At 38.9% G+C, this 20,697-nt stretch overlaps 1 protein-coding gene across 1 annotated transcript in view; it reads right to left on the bottom strand.

Moving 5' to 3' along the window:
* Positions 1-1,737: 1,737 nt before the first annotated feature.
* Positions 1,738-20,697, bottom strand: part of ZSWIM3 (zinc finger SWIM-type containing 3) — a 67,322-nt gene continuing 48,362 nt past the window's right edge. Inside the window, exon 2 of the mRNA XM_044090222.1 lies at positions 1,738-5,117. Within this exon, the coding sequence (XP_043946157.1) occupies positions 3,023-5,117 (2,095 nt within the window). The 3' untranslated portion in view covers positions 1,738-3,022. The remainder of the gene's footprint in view (positions 5,118-20,697) is intronic.

Raw genomic sequence — 20,697 nt, 5'->3', positions numbered from 1 at the left:
GTTTCAGATGCGTGTTAAGCTTAGCATAAGATTTTATGGTGAGGGTAGTCGGTCTGAAGACACCTTCAGAAACCGAAGGTGTTTCTGCAGCACTGGCTTCCCCTACTGCAATGTCATCGGTAGGGCCTAAGGAAAATGGCTGCGTCGGCCTAGAAATCTGCTGGGGGATCCAATTCAGCGGTAGCCAGGGGCTGCGTAGGTGCCTCACTGAAAACCAGAGAACTGGCGACCGGGCCAGCCGAGGCCTCGGAGTCTGGCTTGGATCTAGGCTGCCGGTCCTTATCCTTGCGTTTTTTATGCACGCCGGTAGTCGGTTGCTCTGACGGCACAGTGTAATTAAATTTTCTACCGAAGTAGTGTCGTGCAAAATCAAAGTGACACTTTATAGTTCGCTTATTGAACCTAGCACATAACAGACAACCAGTGACGTCGTGGTCTGGGCCTAGGCAAAGTATACAAAAAGAATGAAAGTCGTTATGAGGTATTTGCTTCCGACAAGAAATGCAATTGTTAACTTTTTCTGACATCGGACTGAGGCAAGAAAAGGTTCCCCAACGGGGTACTTAGCTTTGAAGACTTTGGACTGAAACTCGATTCAAAAATCTCAGGTGTCGGCCGACCGGCACTTGCGAACTGCTTCTGCTTCGGGCACCGCGCGGCAAGAAAGACTGAAGAAAATGGCGTCGGATGCCTCTGATATACCCCTGGCGCTCTGATGTCTGGGAAGAAGCGACAGCAACCGACGCCGGACCAAGACTTTGGAATTCATGCCGACTGCGGGACTGCCTGACGGCAGAATGACCCAAGTGTAATGACTGCAGCAGGGTAACACGATGAACATCTATCCATTGTTGGGCTGCTTAGTGTCAGCACTGTGAAAGATGTACAATAAACGTTCATTACTAGGTAGGGGCAGGTAGCACCTATGTCCCTTATGGACATGGGCAATCTGTAACACACTCAAGGCATAGGGGACAAACCCATGCAATTCTCTTGCCCCTAAGGGGCCATATATTGAGTAAAATTTGGTTATACTGGGTAGACTTGTAAGGGTTCTTAAGCAGTTACCCTAGTGATCTCCTATGAACCTATAAACTAAATCAAAAATGAGCATTCTTATTGTACATACTGACCAGGGAGCCCATTATAAACTGAGCACAAACCAAAAGAAAAAAGTCCAGCCACTGAAGTACATATGAGTGACCAAACTTTCTACTGGTATATACTGTGGGACAGAGCAAAAATATAAGAAAAATCAGGTACGTTCTGCAAAACTAAAACAGAAACCTACATGATTTTCCTTGTATCTTTGCAATGTCCCTCATGTTTTTTAAACTATTAAAAAAAATAAACAGCAATGGAGATGGTTTTTTCTGTCACTGTTGTTATTACTGCACTTGTGTACTCTGCACAAATCCCAGACACATGTGCAGTACATCAAGCTGGGGAAGAAAATGCAGAAGACTTGAAGTGCCCTTATACAAACATATTAAAGAAAGTTAAAGCAATTTCTTTCTTAAATAATGTAATTGTATAATATCAATAATCCACTCCTGTTCGTGGGTATATCAGAATTTAACCATAGTTAGTTTTATTTAATCACTCGGACTTCGCCCTTGTGATCAAACTACACCAACCGTGGGTAAATCCTGATATACTCACACAGTTGTGGATCATTGTTTAAATAGTGCCCAATTTCCTAGGTTTGGTTATACTTGAACAAAATCAACAGGAAAGGACTGTGCAACTCCATTTATTCTTTGTGAAATCACACTTCTCTTTCCAAAGTGTGAATGAGGAAGAGTAAAATAAAGCACGGTTGTCAACAAAAATGCTGACTAATGAGCAACCTTTTCAAATTAACATTCCTGAAATGTACACAGTTCTTTACACAAATCTTAAAGCTGAGCTGATTAAGCTACAATTAGAATGAATTTGACTCCTGTTCGGTCTCCTTTAATGTTACAGTGGGGATCCAGCCATAATCCATTTCATCTGTCTTCATGCTTTTGTGAATTTCAGAATTTCCACAGCAACGTAATGTGAAAATTCCAACACAAAGATAAATCTCCATTTGTACCATATACTGTAGTAAAAAGAACTGGGGGCCACACAAGTTCACAATGGTATCCTAAAAATAAGCTCAAATATTCAGAAATTCACTTTAAACAGCATCAACCCATTTCTATGTTCATCATTTGAGAACTAGGTTAAAAAACTGTTGAACCATGCTTACTGAACTAAACATGTGTTGCGGCCTGCTCTTTTTCTTGGACATACAGAAGTTTTTCTGTAAGACTACCCACCTTACTGCAGTGTATAAAAGGACATTAGTGACCAAAGAGACTATTGTAAGACACCTTGACATCACAGAGAAAGACAGCCACAGGAAATAACTACATCCAAATACAGTACCATTTTAAAATATTACGCAAGTTGTAGGGCTGGCTAACTATCACAGTGTCTGGTTCAGGAGCTGGTGGAAAAATTGTTTAACAAAATCTTGCTAACAGGAGCAAAGATTTATACAGAACTCAAAGTCAAAAAATAGCAAAAAAAAAACACACAAAATACAATACAAAGAAATTACAAGTATTAAATAGCATTGGTAAAACATAAATGGGTCTATAACCAGAAAAAAATGTAAAGAACCCTAACCAAACAAACATAAAAAAAATAAGGTTTAAGTGTTCTTCATTTTTGCTAATCTGTATCAAACATTACAATACATGAACCCAGGTGGAAAATAAAATGCAGAAACAAAATTATGATGTCTAACATAAATGGGACATCAAAGCAGCTGGCTAGCAGATAAAATCTCATCTACAAACTATGCATAAAGTTCAGATGAAAAGTGTGAAGCCAAGCACAGCTGAAACTGCATAACTGCATATGAAATACATGTTTCTTTGAGCTTTCTCTTCAGGTCTGTGCAACCATGTGCAATTCTTAAGTGGAGTATAAAATGACATACGAGACCCCATCTGGTGCACCTCACTCATGTCATCTGCAAAAAGTCATTTTATGAACAGTAGTCAAATGATTCCCATTCCTGTTTTACAGTTTCTATGCAAAACGCCGGTTCTTCTGTTTTTACAGAAATGAAAGGACCAGCATAGTCATTCTGAGATGGTGCCTTACAGGCACTGTCACTTTCTACTTGATCAGAAGGCTTAGTCCAAATATCAGCTATCATTCTAAGAGTCGAATATCTTTCTTCCAGTTCAGCATCATCACTGTTTACAATCAGGTTGGTGAGCTCCTCTGTCAGAGACTTCACCATCTCTTTTCTCTCACTTGCTGTCCTGCTGCTGGCTGAAACAGTCTCAGGAGTGTCAAGATGGCTGCTGCTTTGAGTTACAGGAAGCCTTAGGTTTTGATACTTCTTTTGCCACCACCTACACACAAATTCTTCCCCAATGCATTTTTTGTTTGCATGCAGCGCAGATAAAATATGTCTGCATGGCAACTTGTATTTAGAATTGTAGTGACAGCTGCAACATTTTAGGTCCTTATCAACTTGGTATGTATTTTCCAGCAGTTGAACACTGATGCCCTCATTAGTCTTGTGGATCAGTTGTTGAGACATAAGAGTTAACTTCCACTCATTTGTGCAAAGTCTTGCTCCTAGCTCTGTGCAGCTGTTCCATAAGGCAAGCTCCATCTCATCACAGGCTTCAGTGGAGCAGTCTGCCAGAGGAAGCCCCTTATCTACCATCAGTGTCTCCTTAAATTTTGGATTCAAGGAGGCTTGTGGTAAAGCAGGGTATACAGTTCTTACTAATGATTCAGACTCTGTTTTTCTGCACCTTCTAGATGTGGTCCGTTTACCAAGCTCCTCTTGTCTTCTGTTGCTGTCAGCAGAAATACCGATGTCTAATTTTGAGAAGTACTTGGTGTTAAACAAATCAGCATCCTTCACTAGCATGAGTATGAGGTTTTCCAAGGTAAGATGTTCTTCATCACAGAGGTTCTTTATTTTTCGATTGATAAAATCAAGACTATCCATGTAGTCTTGACAAGCATGAGAACCTTTTTTAACATGCATATACCACAGGATTTCACATGACAGCCAGTTTTGCTGTAAATAATCATAAAATTCCTGCTCAAGTACATCCTTCAGCTCAGTGGCCAGGTTGCTTAAGTTTGCAGGAGAACTTGAAAACACAGCCTTAATCAATGCAGACGACACAGTAGAAGGAACTCTAGCTTTTGTTTGTTTTACTGTGGTTTCTACAAGTCTGACTGTATGGTACATGGACAGCAGAATCTGACTAGCAGGGAATTCATCCTGCAGAACATTAAGGTGCACAAAAGAGCTCTCAACAAACAAAACCTTAGTTTTTGACCATTTTGGGTTAAAGTTTTTAAAAAGTTTCAGAGCTTTAGCTAGCTTTTCTGCTGTTTCATCATTTAAAACCGCAAAATGCACAACTTTACCTACCCTTTCTTTATTTTCAATAATGAAAGTATAAAGCACATTGCCCTTTGCATTCTGTGCTCGCTGTAGCAGTAAGCTTTCGGGGAACATTTCAAATAAATTCTTCATCCTGCTGGTCTGGAAACTCACCCTTTCCAAGTCCTGACTGCTACCAACACTGATACAGGCCATTGAACCTTGGTCTGCTTTCAAGAACTCCTTAATCACCTCTGCGACTTGACCTAAAGAAGAACTGGACGGAGCGTGTTTTAACTTCTCAGCTAGAACACTAATGCTGCCGGCTACACCTGGGGTGGGTGCAGACGCACTTCTTAATGTTACGATAGCCTCTTTCACTGAATCCACTTTAACTGCTGGATTACAGAGTGAAACAGAGTTACAATATAACAATTTTGTTGTTTCTGCACCAGGAGATTGTGGTTTTGGAACAATCTTTCTAGTGGTCACTGATGAAGATTTTAAGGTGCTAAACTGTTTTCCATCAAATTCATGCATTTTATATTTGCGTTTGTTGTCATGCCTGTGACTGCTGTTCATTTCGGTTATCATTAGTTGATCCACCTTCTGGTTGTACTGAAGAAGAAAGTATGCAGGGCAATTTGAAGTGCTTTTCTTTTTTCTACTGCTCTTTGTAATCTTAATTTTGTATCTGCACTCATACTTTGCTTCTATAAACCTAAACAGGAGAGAAAAAGTACAATAGTAAATTAGTGAACATTACACAGAGCAACAGTTCGTAATTAAAAAAAAATTGAACAATCTGGTATGCGAAACAAGGTCTACATGTGGTGCCATTTTACATGGTCACACTCCCATGAACATAATAAAAATTTCATTCTCCACTTTAATTTGTTGTAGAATAAGCAATACTAATGTGTGTGTGATGCAGTTTGCAGAGGTTCTGGGTCATGCCCCTAGGGCATCAACCATCAAGTTTTTTTTTCCTAAGTCAGGAAATCAAGGTGAATGTTAAGAAATCTTGTACTTGTCATGTATTTTGAGTCATTCTGAAACTTAAAATATTCTTGAAGCATATATTTCCAACATTTTCAGTGTTTCCTATCTATATTTAAATTATGCTGTCAGAACAAGTTTTTGTCTGTTTTAAATAGCATACTGGGAGGTATGAAATGTGACGGATGACAGATAATCCGACTGATGTATACATATTATATAAAAAAGGTAAGTAGCAGCAGACTTTTCAAGCTTTCTGAATTTCTGTCGAATGCAACAAGAGGATTTTTTTGCTTAAAAAGTAAAATGGATCCATCTTCCAGTAACAGTTTTTATTCTCTTTAGTAAAATTATGCATGACTTCTTCTCTCCAGTATAAACACTTAAAAATTAACTGAAACTGGATTCATGAAAATTGCAAATTACACATTACATAACAAATGTACAAATATTTACTACTCATTTTTCCTATTAACCAGTACAATTTACACATCCATGGTCATCTACTGTAATATCTTTAACAAGCTTATTTGTCAGACCAATAAGAACAAGCCTCACCTCAGGCTTCATGTCAATTGAGTGGCACACAGCTACACTCATCCCACTCCACAAGGGGGGATCCACCTTGGATCCTGGGAACTACCGCCCCATCAGTCGGATGAGCCTGATATGCAAGGCCATGGAAAGTATCATGGAACTTACAAAGACACTGGCAACCTTCAAACCGTGGACCCCACCCAGTTTGGGTTCATGAAGGGCTGATCTTGTCACCTGAACCTGACTGACTTCTTCGAATCAGTCTCCAGAGCTGTCGACGAGGGTAAGGCGGTCCACACAGCCTATCTGGACCTCGCCAAGCCCTTTGACACAATCCCTTACTCTGGACTCTTAGATAAACTTACTAAGCTGGGCATTAATCCCTACGTCACTCAATGGGCTGCCAACTGGCTTACTGACAGAATCCACACTGTAAAAAGTAGCAGACTCAAAATCCAGCTCCAGACAAGTGGAGTACCCCAGGGTTCACTCCTGGGACCGGTCTTGTTTGGCACCTACTTCTCTGTAGTACAGGTCAACACTAAGGGACTCTGGCTAACAATGTTCACTGATGACTGCAAACTGGGAGCCATTATTGAATCCTCAAATGATGTGGATATTCTACAAAAGGGCCTTACAGAAACAGATGCTTGGTGCCAGAGCCAGGGGCTCAAGCTCAATGCCAAGAAATGTACAGTTATCCCCTTTGGGGGAAAAAATATGCACCCATGAATTACCACATAGGTGGCAGTACATTAAACACCGAAAGTGTGATAAGAGACTTAGGGACACAGGTGGACAGTGTTCTCACCTTCGATAACGACATTGCCACAACAGTCAGGAAATCCTATGTGGCACACCTCATCACTAAGGGCTTATATCCAGAAAAAAGGAGGTAATTGTCCCACTGTAATCAACCCTTATTAGACCCATTAGAGAATACAATGTCCCATTTGATATGTACCTCTCAAGACATCTGCAACAACTAGAAAGTCTGCAGAAATACCCCACTAAAAGAATCACAGGCCTAAAGCAGATGCCCTATGCTGACCATCTAAAAAAACTCCATGCATACTCCGTCGCATATCGTCTACTCAGAGGCAATCTCTGCTTAACATACAAGGCCATGTCAAACCCACAGCTGTTGGGACATGCTACACGTCAGGGATCTAAACCTAATCACAATGAACAAAATATGCTTGAGGGGATAGGTTCCTGATGCAGAAATGCCCCAGACTCTGGAATAGACTGCCCATCCATGTCAAGTAGAGCGCCTCTTTGGCCCTCTTCAAAAGGAACCTTGATGATTGGATGGGAGATAGGAAATTTACCCTGGGGATCACGCCAATCGCCCTGCTAGACAGGGGTCCAGGGAAGTAAATATTGTGGGAAGAAATAACCAGAGAACTGTTATGGCAAGGCTTGTATAGGCCTAGGGCAGATAGCCTAGTACCAACCTATGAACCTATAAGTGCATGATATTTCAATGCTCATATGTTACATTTAGCACATTTACAGTTTCAAGACAGTCACTAGCATGATCATTTACTTGCAAGGAAAAGCAATGCATATTTAAGCAATAATTGACGACGTGGTGAGGTATATTGAAGATTTACCCATGGTTGGTGTGGTTTAATCATGAGGGCGAAGCCAGCGTGATTAAATAAAGCCAACTGTGGGTAAATTCCAATATACCACAACCACAGAAGTCAGTTATTGCTATTATACAATGACATTTAAGAAAAAAAAAGACTTCATTTTCTTAAATAATGTCTTTGCACAACTACGCATTACTGTTCTTCCGCCGGTGGTGGTATACTGCTTACTTGTGTTGATGTACTGCGCATATGTATGGGACTTGCAATCCTATGCATACCTAGTACATCAATGCTTTGAAACGGAAGCAACAGAGAAAAGAAAGTCTCCGTTGCTCCGTTTTCTCTCTTTTTTTTTAATTTATTAAAAAAAAGGGTTTTGGACACTTACGGAAAAATAGTTCAGGCGTCTGGACCTTTTTCTGTTGGTATATTGTGGGATTTACAATGGGCACACTGGCCAATCAGCATGCAAGTTTTGGAATATTAATAGGGGGTCATTGTATAATTAACAATAATCCATGACAGAGTGAATGTAATGCAGGATTTACCCACTGCTCATATGGTTTGATCACAAGGATGAAGCTAGAGTGATTAAACAAAGCTAACCTTTGGCAAAACCAACTTTGCCCACACACAAGAGTGGCTTATTGCTCAAAACTTAGCTGCAGACAGTGAAGTGGAAAGTTACAACACTATGAATAATCACTTGCAAAAACATCTTCGCACCTTACAAATTGAATCAGGACTAATGTAAAGCACACACGTTACATCAGCATGCATTAACAAAACATGATACAGTGCACATTACTGCAGTTTCTTCAGCACTGGCACTACATACCAATGTTTAAAATGGAAAAAAAAAAATGCCAGTGCTGAAGAATTGCCAGAACTAATTTCCATTGTCAATGCTCAATTTACAACGCGCACACAGATTTGTTTCTTCACTCAGAGTGCATGTTTTGGCATAGTAATCACGCTGCTGTATAATTACTTACTGAAATAAGTGGAGCTTTTGGCGGCTTTTTGACAGTTACAGAAGTGGCAACTTTACATGTCCCGCCCCCTTCTAAGCAATGCCAGGAACAAATAAAATCAGAGAATCTGATATTGTTCTTTCAGCAATTTTACAGGGGCATACAATACTGTACATGACCACTTAAAGTTAAAACAAGCTAAACATGCTACTTGAAGTTACAGCCATCGTAAGTAAAACCAAATAAAACTCAGCTGAGATATGTCCAATATTTCTGCAAGGTCCTTAATTTTACATTTAGCTTTCATCATTTTATAAACCATGCACATCTAAGCCACTTTCAGCTACACCCACTATTTCCCCTTCTCTACTTGGACTTCCGATATGGTACTTAACCAACCTCGGAGGTAGACGTTGTCACCAGTACTACTTTAAACCACAGTCCCCACCATCGTTCACCAACAGTACTGTACAGTACTCAACCCACCATGGAGGGCACTCCCACTAAAGGCAGCAAAATCACTACGTGAGGTCCTACGAGTTTTTTTGATGACAGCATCAAAAGCCCAGGAACCATAAAATACAAACCAGTTTCTGCACTACAAAACAAGCATAACATGCCAAATGCACACTTTTTTTTGCATTCTAATTACACCCCACGTATCCCATTTTTAACACAGCCAGAGTCAATGAAGTTCGTTTTATCCAGCTATCCCCAGCAAAAAACAGGGCTGTAGTTACAACACTCCAGTGAATCTCAAATAAAAATATCTCCAGCTGGCCTTCTTTTAATGGTTCCGCTTCAACTATATATTACCAATGACTAGATGGGTTACTGCAAAATCATGCCTGGTATTAGTGCCCAGAGGGCAGTAGTCTACACTCGTCATGAAAGTAATATGCTTTCCCGATGGTTCTCCAGCTGTAAGCTTTGCACTACATACATACTTCCAATCTCAAGCATGACCATTAATGCCCTTCTAACCTACCAATATACCAAAACAGTTGTTCCCATTAACAAGTGTCCAGGTAGTTCTTAAAAATATCTAAACTAGTACTTGCTTTAATGTAATCTGGTAGTCTGTTCCATGCATCAGCTACTCTCTCAAAGAGCCAGTTCGTACACTTCTAATTTCTACTGACTCTTCTAGATATGATGTCAGATGATTCTCTAGTACTTTTTGATTACCCCAGACATTCCCAGAGATAGTAGTCTCTAAATGTCATATACACCTGAATAAGATTGCCTCTTAAATACACTGTACAAGTTATTATACAGTTTAGTCTTTCATAATAACTTTAAATTTTCACATCCATGGATACCCTTGGTATATTTCCATTGTACTCTTTCCAGTTTACTCATGCTTGTTTTCTTACAAGGTTTCCATACTGTTATCCCATACTCTACTTTGGGTCTAATGTAATTAACAAAACCATGACTTCATTTCCAAATTTCTAGACTTTATAAATCTTTTTATACAACCTACAGTCTTATAACCATCATTAACCAATTGGTTGATATGATTAGAAAACTTCAAATGCTAGACCTACTCATATACTCAGGTCCATAAATGAATCTATAGTTTCAATCAGTGTGTGCTATATTAAGTTATGTCTCCCAAATCTCATGCACTTAGTTTTTGATGTATTTATCAACATATTATTCTCCTGTGCCCAAATGGTCAATTCATTCAAGTTCGTTTGCATTCATAACCTATCTTTAAAACATGTACAAGTTTACCCAGTTTCAGGTCATTTCATGTCATCTGCATACAGACTGTAGAACACCTCAAATGAAAAAGACCAGTCTAAAAGATGCAATCTAAACCAGTAAGGACCTAGGACAGAGCCCTGTGGGGCACCCTGACTGGTTAAGAATTTCACCTATTCAATTGCTGTATGATGCCTGCCAGTTCCTATTTCTAAGTTATGCAGCTATCAATCTTAAGAATACAGTACCTACTAGTTCTAATTTACTGATCAGTGTTGTGTATGATCCTGTCAATTGGGGAGATTGAATTTATATAAATTACATCAGAGCAGAGCACAATTTTTCAAGCATAGATGCCATTATACTGTTGTAGATCATGTTACCAGTGGTGATCGATCTATTTTCATGCCTGCTGATATATGGTTTCAGGTCTCAGCCTTTCCAGTTTTGACCCAGCATTACCTTCATTTTCTTCCACAACATGAAAATAGACTTAAGGATCTATATGATTCTGGGTTTGTCCTACTCTGCTTTCCCTTGAAGCGCAGGTCTCCAATCTTGAGTAATCTCCTCACAATATAACCTAGTAAATAATACCTACAATGATGCTGCAAATTCTTGCTGAAGTGTTCTCAGGTCATTATTACTAATTCTGTTACCTCTCTGGCCTTTGTTTGAAAACAGTTTGCACAGTTCTTTTTCAATATAAATTGAGTTTGATTTCAGTGTCTGAGGTTACCTGGATGTTATTAGGACAACTCATCACTCCCTTAGTGGAGCCAAACTATTTTGTATAAGATTTTGTAAATATATCAATAATCTGTTTAGTCTAAGAATAAATTTTAGAAGCTACACAGTTTTTATCAATTTGTATATCTTTACTCACTCCACATCTATCAAATGGTTTCTTATGCTCAATATTTTATATGCATTTTCTTTGTGATCTTGTCGAACACTATGCTGAATTTGTTTGTTTATCTTTTTTATTTTAATTTTCAAAGTTATAGTTTGCTCTGTTTTCTATTTCTTGTATTTTTTCTCTCACCTTAATCTGTTATCTTATTATGGAAATATACCCCCCCCAACATTATATGCCTAGATCCTAATTTTTTTTTGCATTCAGTTTCTCTTTTAGAACTTTCCACATTCCTTCTGTAGCTTTCCGCTGAACACATCACTTCAATTAGTTTTACACAGCGACTGTTTTGCTTCCGTATAATCTGTAAGTAATCTTCTGTGAATTGGTTTAGATTTTAACTTGGCACTAACCTAATGCAGAAAGGAAAACAAAAAGCATGGCTTTTGGAGGAGGACTGTATCCCTTCCTATACAGGGGGCTGGGCTCTACTCTTTATATTGTAACTGCTGCTGCACTACCTGTAGGAAAGGAGGACTTTCTGCTGTGGCAGAGCACATTAGTCTTCCTTCCCCAAGGTAGTGAGCATGGTGATCACCTGTTAAGGTATATAACCCTGAATGTTATACAAAATAGTTTTTTACTATTAACTCATACAAAATGTATGAAATGTAGAACTTTTCTCCAACAAATAATGCAGCTTGAGAAGCAGAAAATAAATGAAGACCGTCTGGATTAATTGGCACTTATCCCTCCAACATACACAAAAAAACGTGCTTTAAAAGCCTAGTTATTTATTCTCACCTGCAGCTAACCATCAACTGCTCTCAGCTCATATCCTCATTTACCAACATGAACCTGCCTTAGCCTCCCCTGGGCTCAGCCTGACCCTTGTTTGGGGATGGTGTGAAAATCAAAGTCACTCGGTACAACATCTTGCTGCATTCCTTGGAGTATGCCCAAACTCCCATTCCCTCAGCTTTAGGATCCTTGTCCTTAAGATGTGCATGCATGCCGAACCTCCCAACTGAACAGATCACCACTCGTGCAGCATGAAGTTGACCATGCCCACATGCTGCATACTGTAGCAAGCATTTAGGCTGCCTCTTCTCTCAGGATTGGTCGAGCAAACTTCAGCTGTTCACTCTCATCCACCCCCTGCTTCCTCTTCAGTGTCAGTCCTATGTGTCATCTGGGCAAAAAAAAAACTACTGGATCAGCCACCGTTAGGTGCAGATGATTCAGTTCTGTTGGTAACTCATTTCTTTTTGATTTAAATTTTAATCGGCTTGTTTTATTACTCTGCCACTTTATTACTCATAGTTTGTTTATATAATTTTACATTATTTTTTTCTATTCATTCTTGAATTTTATTAGTATAATTGGTTTTGTTTCATGGACTACTTGCCTTAAAGAACTTATGCATTTACAGTACCTTCACATCACTTTGTTTCAGGAGATTCTACAATCAGCATCATATACCATTGTAGTTCTAGGCTTGATACTGCAGGTTTCATTGACAACTGCATTCATGAGGTTTTAGCATATCCATTTTAAGTCTTTCACTTAGCCACCCCCCACACAAACTAGAGGTCTAATCTCTTGGGTACCAATTGAAAATGGTGAGCTCAGGTTAAAATATACTACAGGTCAACTATAAGGATCAAAATGCACAATTTCAACCTTTAAAATGTATTGATTGGCATTTGTTTACCACGAAATACCAACTGTGCAGTGCTCTTTCAGCAGAAGCCTGGGGAGAAAAACTCCATTACACATACATAATGGACAGTTTGCATGGTGTCATGATTTAGTCATTTTTATTTAAGAGCAACAGTTTCATTATTCAGTCATCCTCATCAGTTGCATCACTTACAAACATTTTCAATTAAAAATGACAGTTACATGGGTTGTATAGGATTTTTTTTAATACAGGGAAGCATATGAACCACAATATCACCGGTATGCATAGATTGTCAGGTTTTACATAAGAATATTTGTTACTAAAAGGAATTAAAAATCTGGGATACAGGAAGATACAATAAAAAGTTAGAGGAGCTCAAAGTAAGGAAGGGGGGAGGAGGCACACAGGGAAATAAGATATAGAGGTAAGTATAGTTGTGATAACAGTATGTCAAGTTTTGTGCAGCAGAGTTATGGCACAAACTCAGCTAAATTAGTACTAGCTTAACCAGGTGTACTGGAGGCGCAGAACCATTTATCAGGTGTTGATTCAATTCGTATTTACAGTCTTTCAGGATGTAAACTGTTCTTAAGTGGAGAGGGGTAGTATGCCAGCTATTAGCAATGCAGCATGAATACAGGGAGCATCCTGCATAGTTAGGTTTAGTTATGGACAGTAATGATTTGCCAATGGAGCACAAGTCTCTAGATGTCCGAATATAGAGGAAGAGGTACAACTACATACCATATATACTATATACATAAACAGGTGTGTGCCTGCATATATGTGTGGTATAAGGACTGCGGAGCCTGTGAGACATACTGTTTATTGTGATATTGACTGTTATGGTTGCCAGGATGTGTAATAAGATGGAAATATAGAACAGATAAGGAAACCAGAGAGAGGTAACTGAAACCTGAGTTCATATCACCATTTTATGAGGAGTAGACCTGAACTTCTATATTCATGAGCATCACCAACCTTCTTTTTTCCATTTTCTACAGTGTTGCATCAACGGTTGCCATCTCTCTTCATTCAATGCCACTCACCTATCTTCAACAGTCATGTCAGACTGCTGCAGATCTTATGCGACCTATCCACCACTTTACTGGCTACTCTCGTTTCCTCTTGCCTTTTTCCAGTCCCTCTCAAATCTTCCACACCAGATACAGCCTTCTGTTTTCCTGCACATATACCTGGACCACCATAATATGCTCGCTTTAACCTTATTTGCAATTAGAACTACTTTGGCTCACATGTCCTCATTTCATCTATCCCATTGCGTCTTACCATCCTTCATCTCCATCACCTCTAGCTTCCTCAGCAGCTCTGACTTCACTGCCTAGGTTTCTGTACCATACAGTAGTACTGATGACACCACGGTTTTGTACACCTTACTTTTCAGCTTCTTTGTTATTCTGTTACACATCACCCATAATACTCTGTGCCACTTGGCTTCATACCCTCTGATTCTAGCTATGAACTCCTCATTTCAGACTTTCATTCCCCTAAACCACCCCCATACCTGAATCTATGAACCTGTTCCACTGTTTTCCTTTCAATCTCAGTTGTCAACTTCTTGATTTCCCTAATTTGTTGCCATGACAACTCTTGTCTATACTTCATTTCATCCCATGTGGCTTCCGTTTTGCATTCTACTATCCTATTTAATGAAGTTCTTGTTTACAGTCTGCTTGTAAATCCACATCATCTGTGTACAGCTTGAACATATTAATATAGTCCATCACCAGTATGAACAGCAGAGGGCCTAGATCTGACCCTGGATGTGCAGGGGGTCCCCTGTGGGGGTGGAGGAACAACCCCCAAACACTCTTACTTGTGCCATGGGTTCCTTGTACATAACCTACACTAATTTTACCAACATTTCTGGGACTTTGAAACATTACAGGACTGCTGAACTTGGCTTTCTTGTGGCCTTGTCATATGCTTTTTCTAAGTCTAGGAATGCCTAGTTGTACTTTTTCCTCATCTCTAGCTTCTTCTCAACTATGTCTCACTGCAAACATCAAGTCGGTTTTGCTGAATCATGATCCGAATCCAAACTGCACCTCCCTTCTTACTTTCTACTATTCTGCGTGCCTGTTTATCACTTACCCTTTCCAGCAATTACATGCAATAAAACAGGAGTTTGATACCTCTATATAGTTAGTGTCTTACGTACAGAGAAACAAAAAGTCTTACGATATCAGGAAACGAGAGCAACATGGAAGAAAGATACCTAGAAAGTTGCAGTAGTAGTAAGAGCAACACAACTAAAAAATATTTACAATCATACTTAAATATGCGACCACCTGTGACCCCATATGAACTGCAAAATGAGGTAATTCTGTGTACATTGCTCTAAGAGCACAGTCTTCGCCAACATCAAAGACTAAAGCAATACTGATTTCACAACCTTTAACGATACTCTGACTTAGGAAAAAGACCCATTCCTGTTAAGGTGTGTAAAAACCTAAGCATTTGGATAAATTAAACTAATTGTGAATGTTCTTTGTTCTTGTAAACTGTTTTATCACTGTTACTGTTATGACACTGTTAGACAACCAGCATGTCCTTAACAGTATTTCACGTTTATCTTTCTTGGTGCATTATTTCTATACATGGTCATTTTTTGTTCTAGTGCTTAGGAAATAAACAATAAATTTAGACCCAAACTTGATCAAAGCGTAAAAAAAAATAGTTACTGAAATACAGCAAGAGAAACTGCAAGTTATTCTGCAAGTTATTCCAGTGGAAAATACATTTTTGTGAGTTGCCTTTTACAGAGAATAAACTAGATGGAGGGGAAAAGAAATGGGCACCTTATTGAAAGATTGGCACTCAAAAGGCTGAGTGCCAACAAGCCGAAAAAGGGCATAACAGAGAAGAGCAAATTTTGAAAAGCATTCTCCTTAAAAAACCCCAAAGTATATATACCAACTCGGAGATAGTCATACCCAAGAGAAAAGGGAATATTCTGAGGAATGGCATCTCAAACTTGGTGTATACAAGTACGAGCTTTTGGCCATTTAGTCTCTGTTTAGTCTCCACACTTTGGGACTAGATCTAGCGGGTCCTGACATTTCAAATGGCCAACATAAAAAACATTACCTGTACTTACAGGAGATAAGACAATGGCTTCTACTTTATGTCAGTACACTGATGAAAATACTGCTGATTTGGCTGAACTGCAAGTCATGTCAATTTAACAAGGCTCAACTTGGAAATAAATACACCAAGTAGAACTAATGAAAATACAGCAAGAGCAGATAGGGAAACAAATGGAACACCCCCACCTTGTACCCATGTTTTGAGAAACAACCTCTTCTACAAGGAAACCAAAGACAAAGAATAGAAATACTTAGCCATTCATTAGTTCAAAGGCCTTTTAAAATAAACACTTGCTGAACTTAGCACATAGCCACTTTTGGGTTGTCATGTATGACTGAATACGGCAAAAGTTAAGATTTTACTTAGATTTTACTGCTCTACCTTTAAGAAGGGCATACAATTTTTTTGTAGAGCTTGCCCAGAATGTAAAAGGACAGTACACAACTTTGGACTTAACAACCCTTTGATACCCTTAATCATTGTGGGAATCCCATCTGAAAGCCTAACAAGGAACATTTTAGGCCCACTTGTCAAAAGAGCTGTAGGTATATCTTGTCATCACTGATTATGCCACAAACTGCACTGACGTAGTACCCCTACAAAGAGTTAATATAATGTGCATGGCAAAGCAACTAGTACTTTTTCTAGAGTAGGAATCCCCTGAGAATTCCTTACTGACCAAGGCATCCTCTTTTATGTCTTGACAGCTGTACAGTGAGTGGTATACAAATGTCTGTAAACTGTTTCACAGATAGGCTTGTACAATGCTTTTAATAAAGCTTTCATAACAAATTTTAAAGACTACTAAAGTGGATGGAAAAAAACTGGGACTAACTGGGTCCTAACTGGGTCCATATTTTCTCTTTTCTATAGGGGAAGTAACCCAAGCCTACAAAGAATTGATACAACTTTAACTGCTATATGACAGACACATCTTTATGACTTGCAAGATATAGCAAAAGAAACATGGGAGGAGAAAGGCACAAGTTTAAAATTGTGACAAAGCACATTACAAACCTGCAAGACAGGTTAAGAACCAACATGTAGCGACATCACAGCAAACACTACAAAAATTATCAACTCAGAGAATTCAAACCAAGGGATAAACTACTTTTGTTAGTACCAACTACTTTTCTCCCGAGGTCTCTGTAAAATGGGTACTTGTTCAGACAGATTAACCAGAGTCACCAAATGAAAAACAACTGAAGTATACCTAGAATACAAAGACATGGCAAGGGAACTGTAACATTAAAAAAACTCAAATACACGTAGGGCACATGAAATGATGAATATCCGCTTGCATAAGGTACTTCCAAGTTTTCCATTTTCTTGTCTAATACACTTTTGAATGAATTTATCTTTACCACCTTTTCTTCCTCACTATAGCTAGCAACCTGCTCCTATTAACTCCCCAAACGTTAACCAGATCCGTAGCCCCTCTACTCTGCACTGCGATATGCATAATATTATCAAGGGACTGTGATTTGTTCTTAATGGCTGTCATTTTAGACCCACCCCCAAACAGGTCTTCATCTCTGTATGCTTTACAAGTCAGTCTTGATTTTTTGTGGTAGAAATTGAACTACATTATTCTAAGCCATTATTCAGTCTTTCTCCCCCCCCCCCCTCCATTTGGCTGAGATTACCTGACTGAGCTACAGCTAATTTTCACTGGAGGCCTAAATGTCTCAAATTTACATACTAAGTGATTATATTATGTACAATGTCAACACTAAGCATCTTTTTACATGGTACGTTAAGTAAAAGCACTTGTGTACTTCTAGCCTTTAAAGTCTACTTTTGTACAAATTCCACAATAGACATCCATACCACAGTACACAAAGACTGTAGTATGGATGCACAGCTTTGGGTTTCTAACCTTCATAAGACTCGTAATAAAAGTCTAGCTGCCCTCTCTGACAAAGCAAACCACCTAGTAATGTGATCTAGGGCCATGCTGAATGAGTTCTGTGCCAGTTAGTTTAAATGCAAAGATATGTCAGATTCACAGCAATGAGGTTTTAGGCAGAGTGATCACAGTATTAATACAGACTGCCCCAAATCATGTCATTTCTTTGAATAAAGAGCAATTATGGATAAAGTTCTGTTTCTGCTCTGAATCGGATGTGAACACTATTGCTTGGAATTAAACCGAACAGGAAAGGAATACAACTAGTCTGCCTGAAAATATAAATACTCTTTATCCTGTGGAATGTGTTAACTTGCAAATAATTACTTACTCAAACACATGCTACTGCTCCAAATCAAAGTGGACCACTGCAAAACATGCTCCCCTGCATCCAATTCTCATCAGTAGAGGCTGGAGTAGAATCCAAGTGCTTCATATTCTATTCCCTAATGATCAACTTATAGCAGCAAGTAGTAATCCTCAGATACTGAAACCAACCCCTGTAGCAGTAAACTGCTGCAGCTCTGATACAGGAATCTACATACGGAGCTACAAAATAACTGCTGCTATTGTTGTACATAAATTCTCCCACTCAGAAAGCAACTGTGAGTAAATTTGGTCAATGCAACTTCCCACCGCAACACCAAAAACACACAGAAACATAGCTGCTCAGAGCTTGTAAGATTGCCCCTTCCACCCAGGCATGAAAGGCATAGGTTTCCCATTGTTCTCTATAAAAATTACCTGTTCTGGTAGGTGGATTTGCAACCTGCAGACATTTTTCAATGCAGACAGTATAAGAATGCCACTAGGAAGCCATTAAAATCATCTGTACCACTAAACTTGCAGGCAGTGCTACTGCTAAAGAATAAGAACACTTGTATGCTAATGTACTTCAAGCTTTTAAAGCCATTCTGCTTTAATACATATGGCTTTCTTGCCCATGAGCAGCTCATTCCGACTTTAACATTAACAGCTTTCTCACTTATGACCAACTTTTTTTTATCTTTCTCTGCTCCACTGTTCTGTTGAGTTACTCACATTAGTTTAACAAAACTACTCCCACTGCTGTTTAAACCTTCCTTCACCCTCCACAGTCAGATTTTTCTTGGGTTTAATACCTCCAGCTGTTCTAACCTGCTCTGTTCACCCTTGCTACAGTCAGGCTCATTACACTCCCCTACCCTCAATTCCCACCCACCCCTTCCTCAGTTTAGACTGACAATATCCCCTCCCTTTTCTTATTCCTATACCCTGCTCTTCCTATGTAGCCTCACCAATCTCTGCTACTACCTCATCATGCACCAACATACACACAAACCCTTTACCATCTTAGATCACCTTTCCTCCACAGCTATTCTTCTCTACTTAATTTATTCTCCGCTATTCCAACTTACAATCTATACTTTTATTCTCCTTTTCCTCCTTGTACTACATTCAGTTCTTCCTCCACAGCAAGTTGTTCTTCAGTATTACCCTTCCTTTCATAATACTGACAGAAAAGAGAATACTCAAACATTTTATTATACACATCACCAACTTAATCATTCTAACACTTCTTTAACTCACAACTTCAAAATTCAAGTGGTAAGGGAAGAAATCCAAGACACACTGCGGGTGCTATTTCAAAATTTCTTTTAAATTAAAATGCTCCAAATCCAAACTGATATTTTAAATAATCCAATCATGAAACATGCAATAAAATTAAAAAGCAATCAAATGCATATTATAGAGCCAAGCCTTCTGAGGGGTGGTTTTGTGTTGTAATGAGCTGAAATGGCTGAGGCATGAATTTTGATGGAGGAAAAAGAAAGGCCCTTGTGAAGCCTCTCAGTTAAGTATTGAAGAATCTGAGGTAATTTGGTTCCAGTTTCCACTCGTGTGGGTCCATGAGATTTCTGCTTAGTTCGTCTGCCAGTGTATTTAGTTTTCTTGGCAGGAATTGAGCCTGTAGATGCACTTGGAAGCTCAAGGCTGTGTCCCACAGAGCCATGGCTAGTCTGCAGAGGGGGGGGGGGTAAGAATGGGTACCCCCTGTTTAAAATCACCTTTAAAAAAGTTCATTCATCCATAAAGCTGATGCAGTTACAAATAGAAAAGATTAAAAGCAGCTTAACTAAACAAAAAATCTCTAGATTTTTAGTGCCTTTAATCTTAAAACACTAGCTACTGAGCAATGATCATTTAATCCAGAATAACTGGTCGCATTCACAACTAGCTGCAAACACAATTCCTCATTCAATGTAGACCACCCATGGCGGTCCACCCCTCTCATTGCGTTGACCTTTCTCAATAACAAACTTGAAACGATTTTCATTAACCGAAATGTGCTTTGCAAGAGCATTTATGATATGAAAAAAAGAAAAAAAAGTTATGTTCATAAATACACAAAGCACACGTTGTTTTACCTAAATAGTATGCTTCGCACAGCTGGCATGAGGCAGCATAAACTACTCCCTTTGTTTGGCAGTCAAATCTGCCTTGTAGTTCAATTTTGTATCCTATAAAGTTTTCACACAAAAGAATGTATTTGTGGTAGATGCAAGAATGTATTTGTGGTAGATGCACCGCCCGCAACTATGCATTCTACCAATTATAGCAGCTCTATCTTTTCCAACAGGATGCTCCAAAATAGTTTTTAAACAAACTATTTTTATATACAATACAGGGATGTTCATCAAGTCTTTTCCTTAAACTGACATCATCCTTTAATATACACTATTTTTTGTCATAATTTATTTTAGCTTATCACTTTCCAAGTTGTATGTAGTCAGCAGGCATATCCAAACCTTTTTGCAACTATTTCTTCATTTTTGTTATATCAGTGTTACGCCGATTCAGAATCGGTTTAAAATATTTAATGTTTCTCTTATGCACAACCCCATTTTAGATTACTGATAAATTAGGTGGGATAACCACTCCT

The sequence above is a fragment of the Protopterus annectens genome, chromosome 12.part0 (genome assembly GCF_019279795.1).
Source record: "Protopterus annectens isolate FY-2018-M chromosome 12.part0, PAN1.0, whole genome shotgun sequence".
Lineage (NCBI taxonomy): Eukaryota > Metazoa > Chordata > Ceratodontiformes > Protopteridae > Protopterus > Protopterus annectens.
This window is presented reverse-complemented; position numbering and strand designations above follow the sequence as displayed.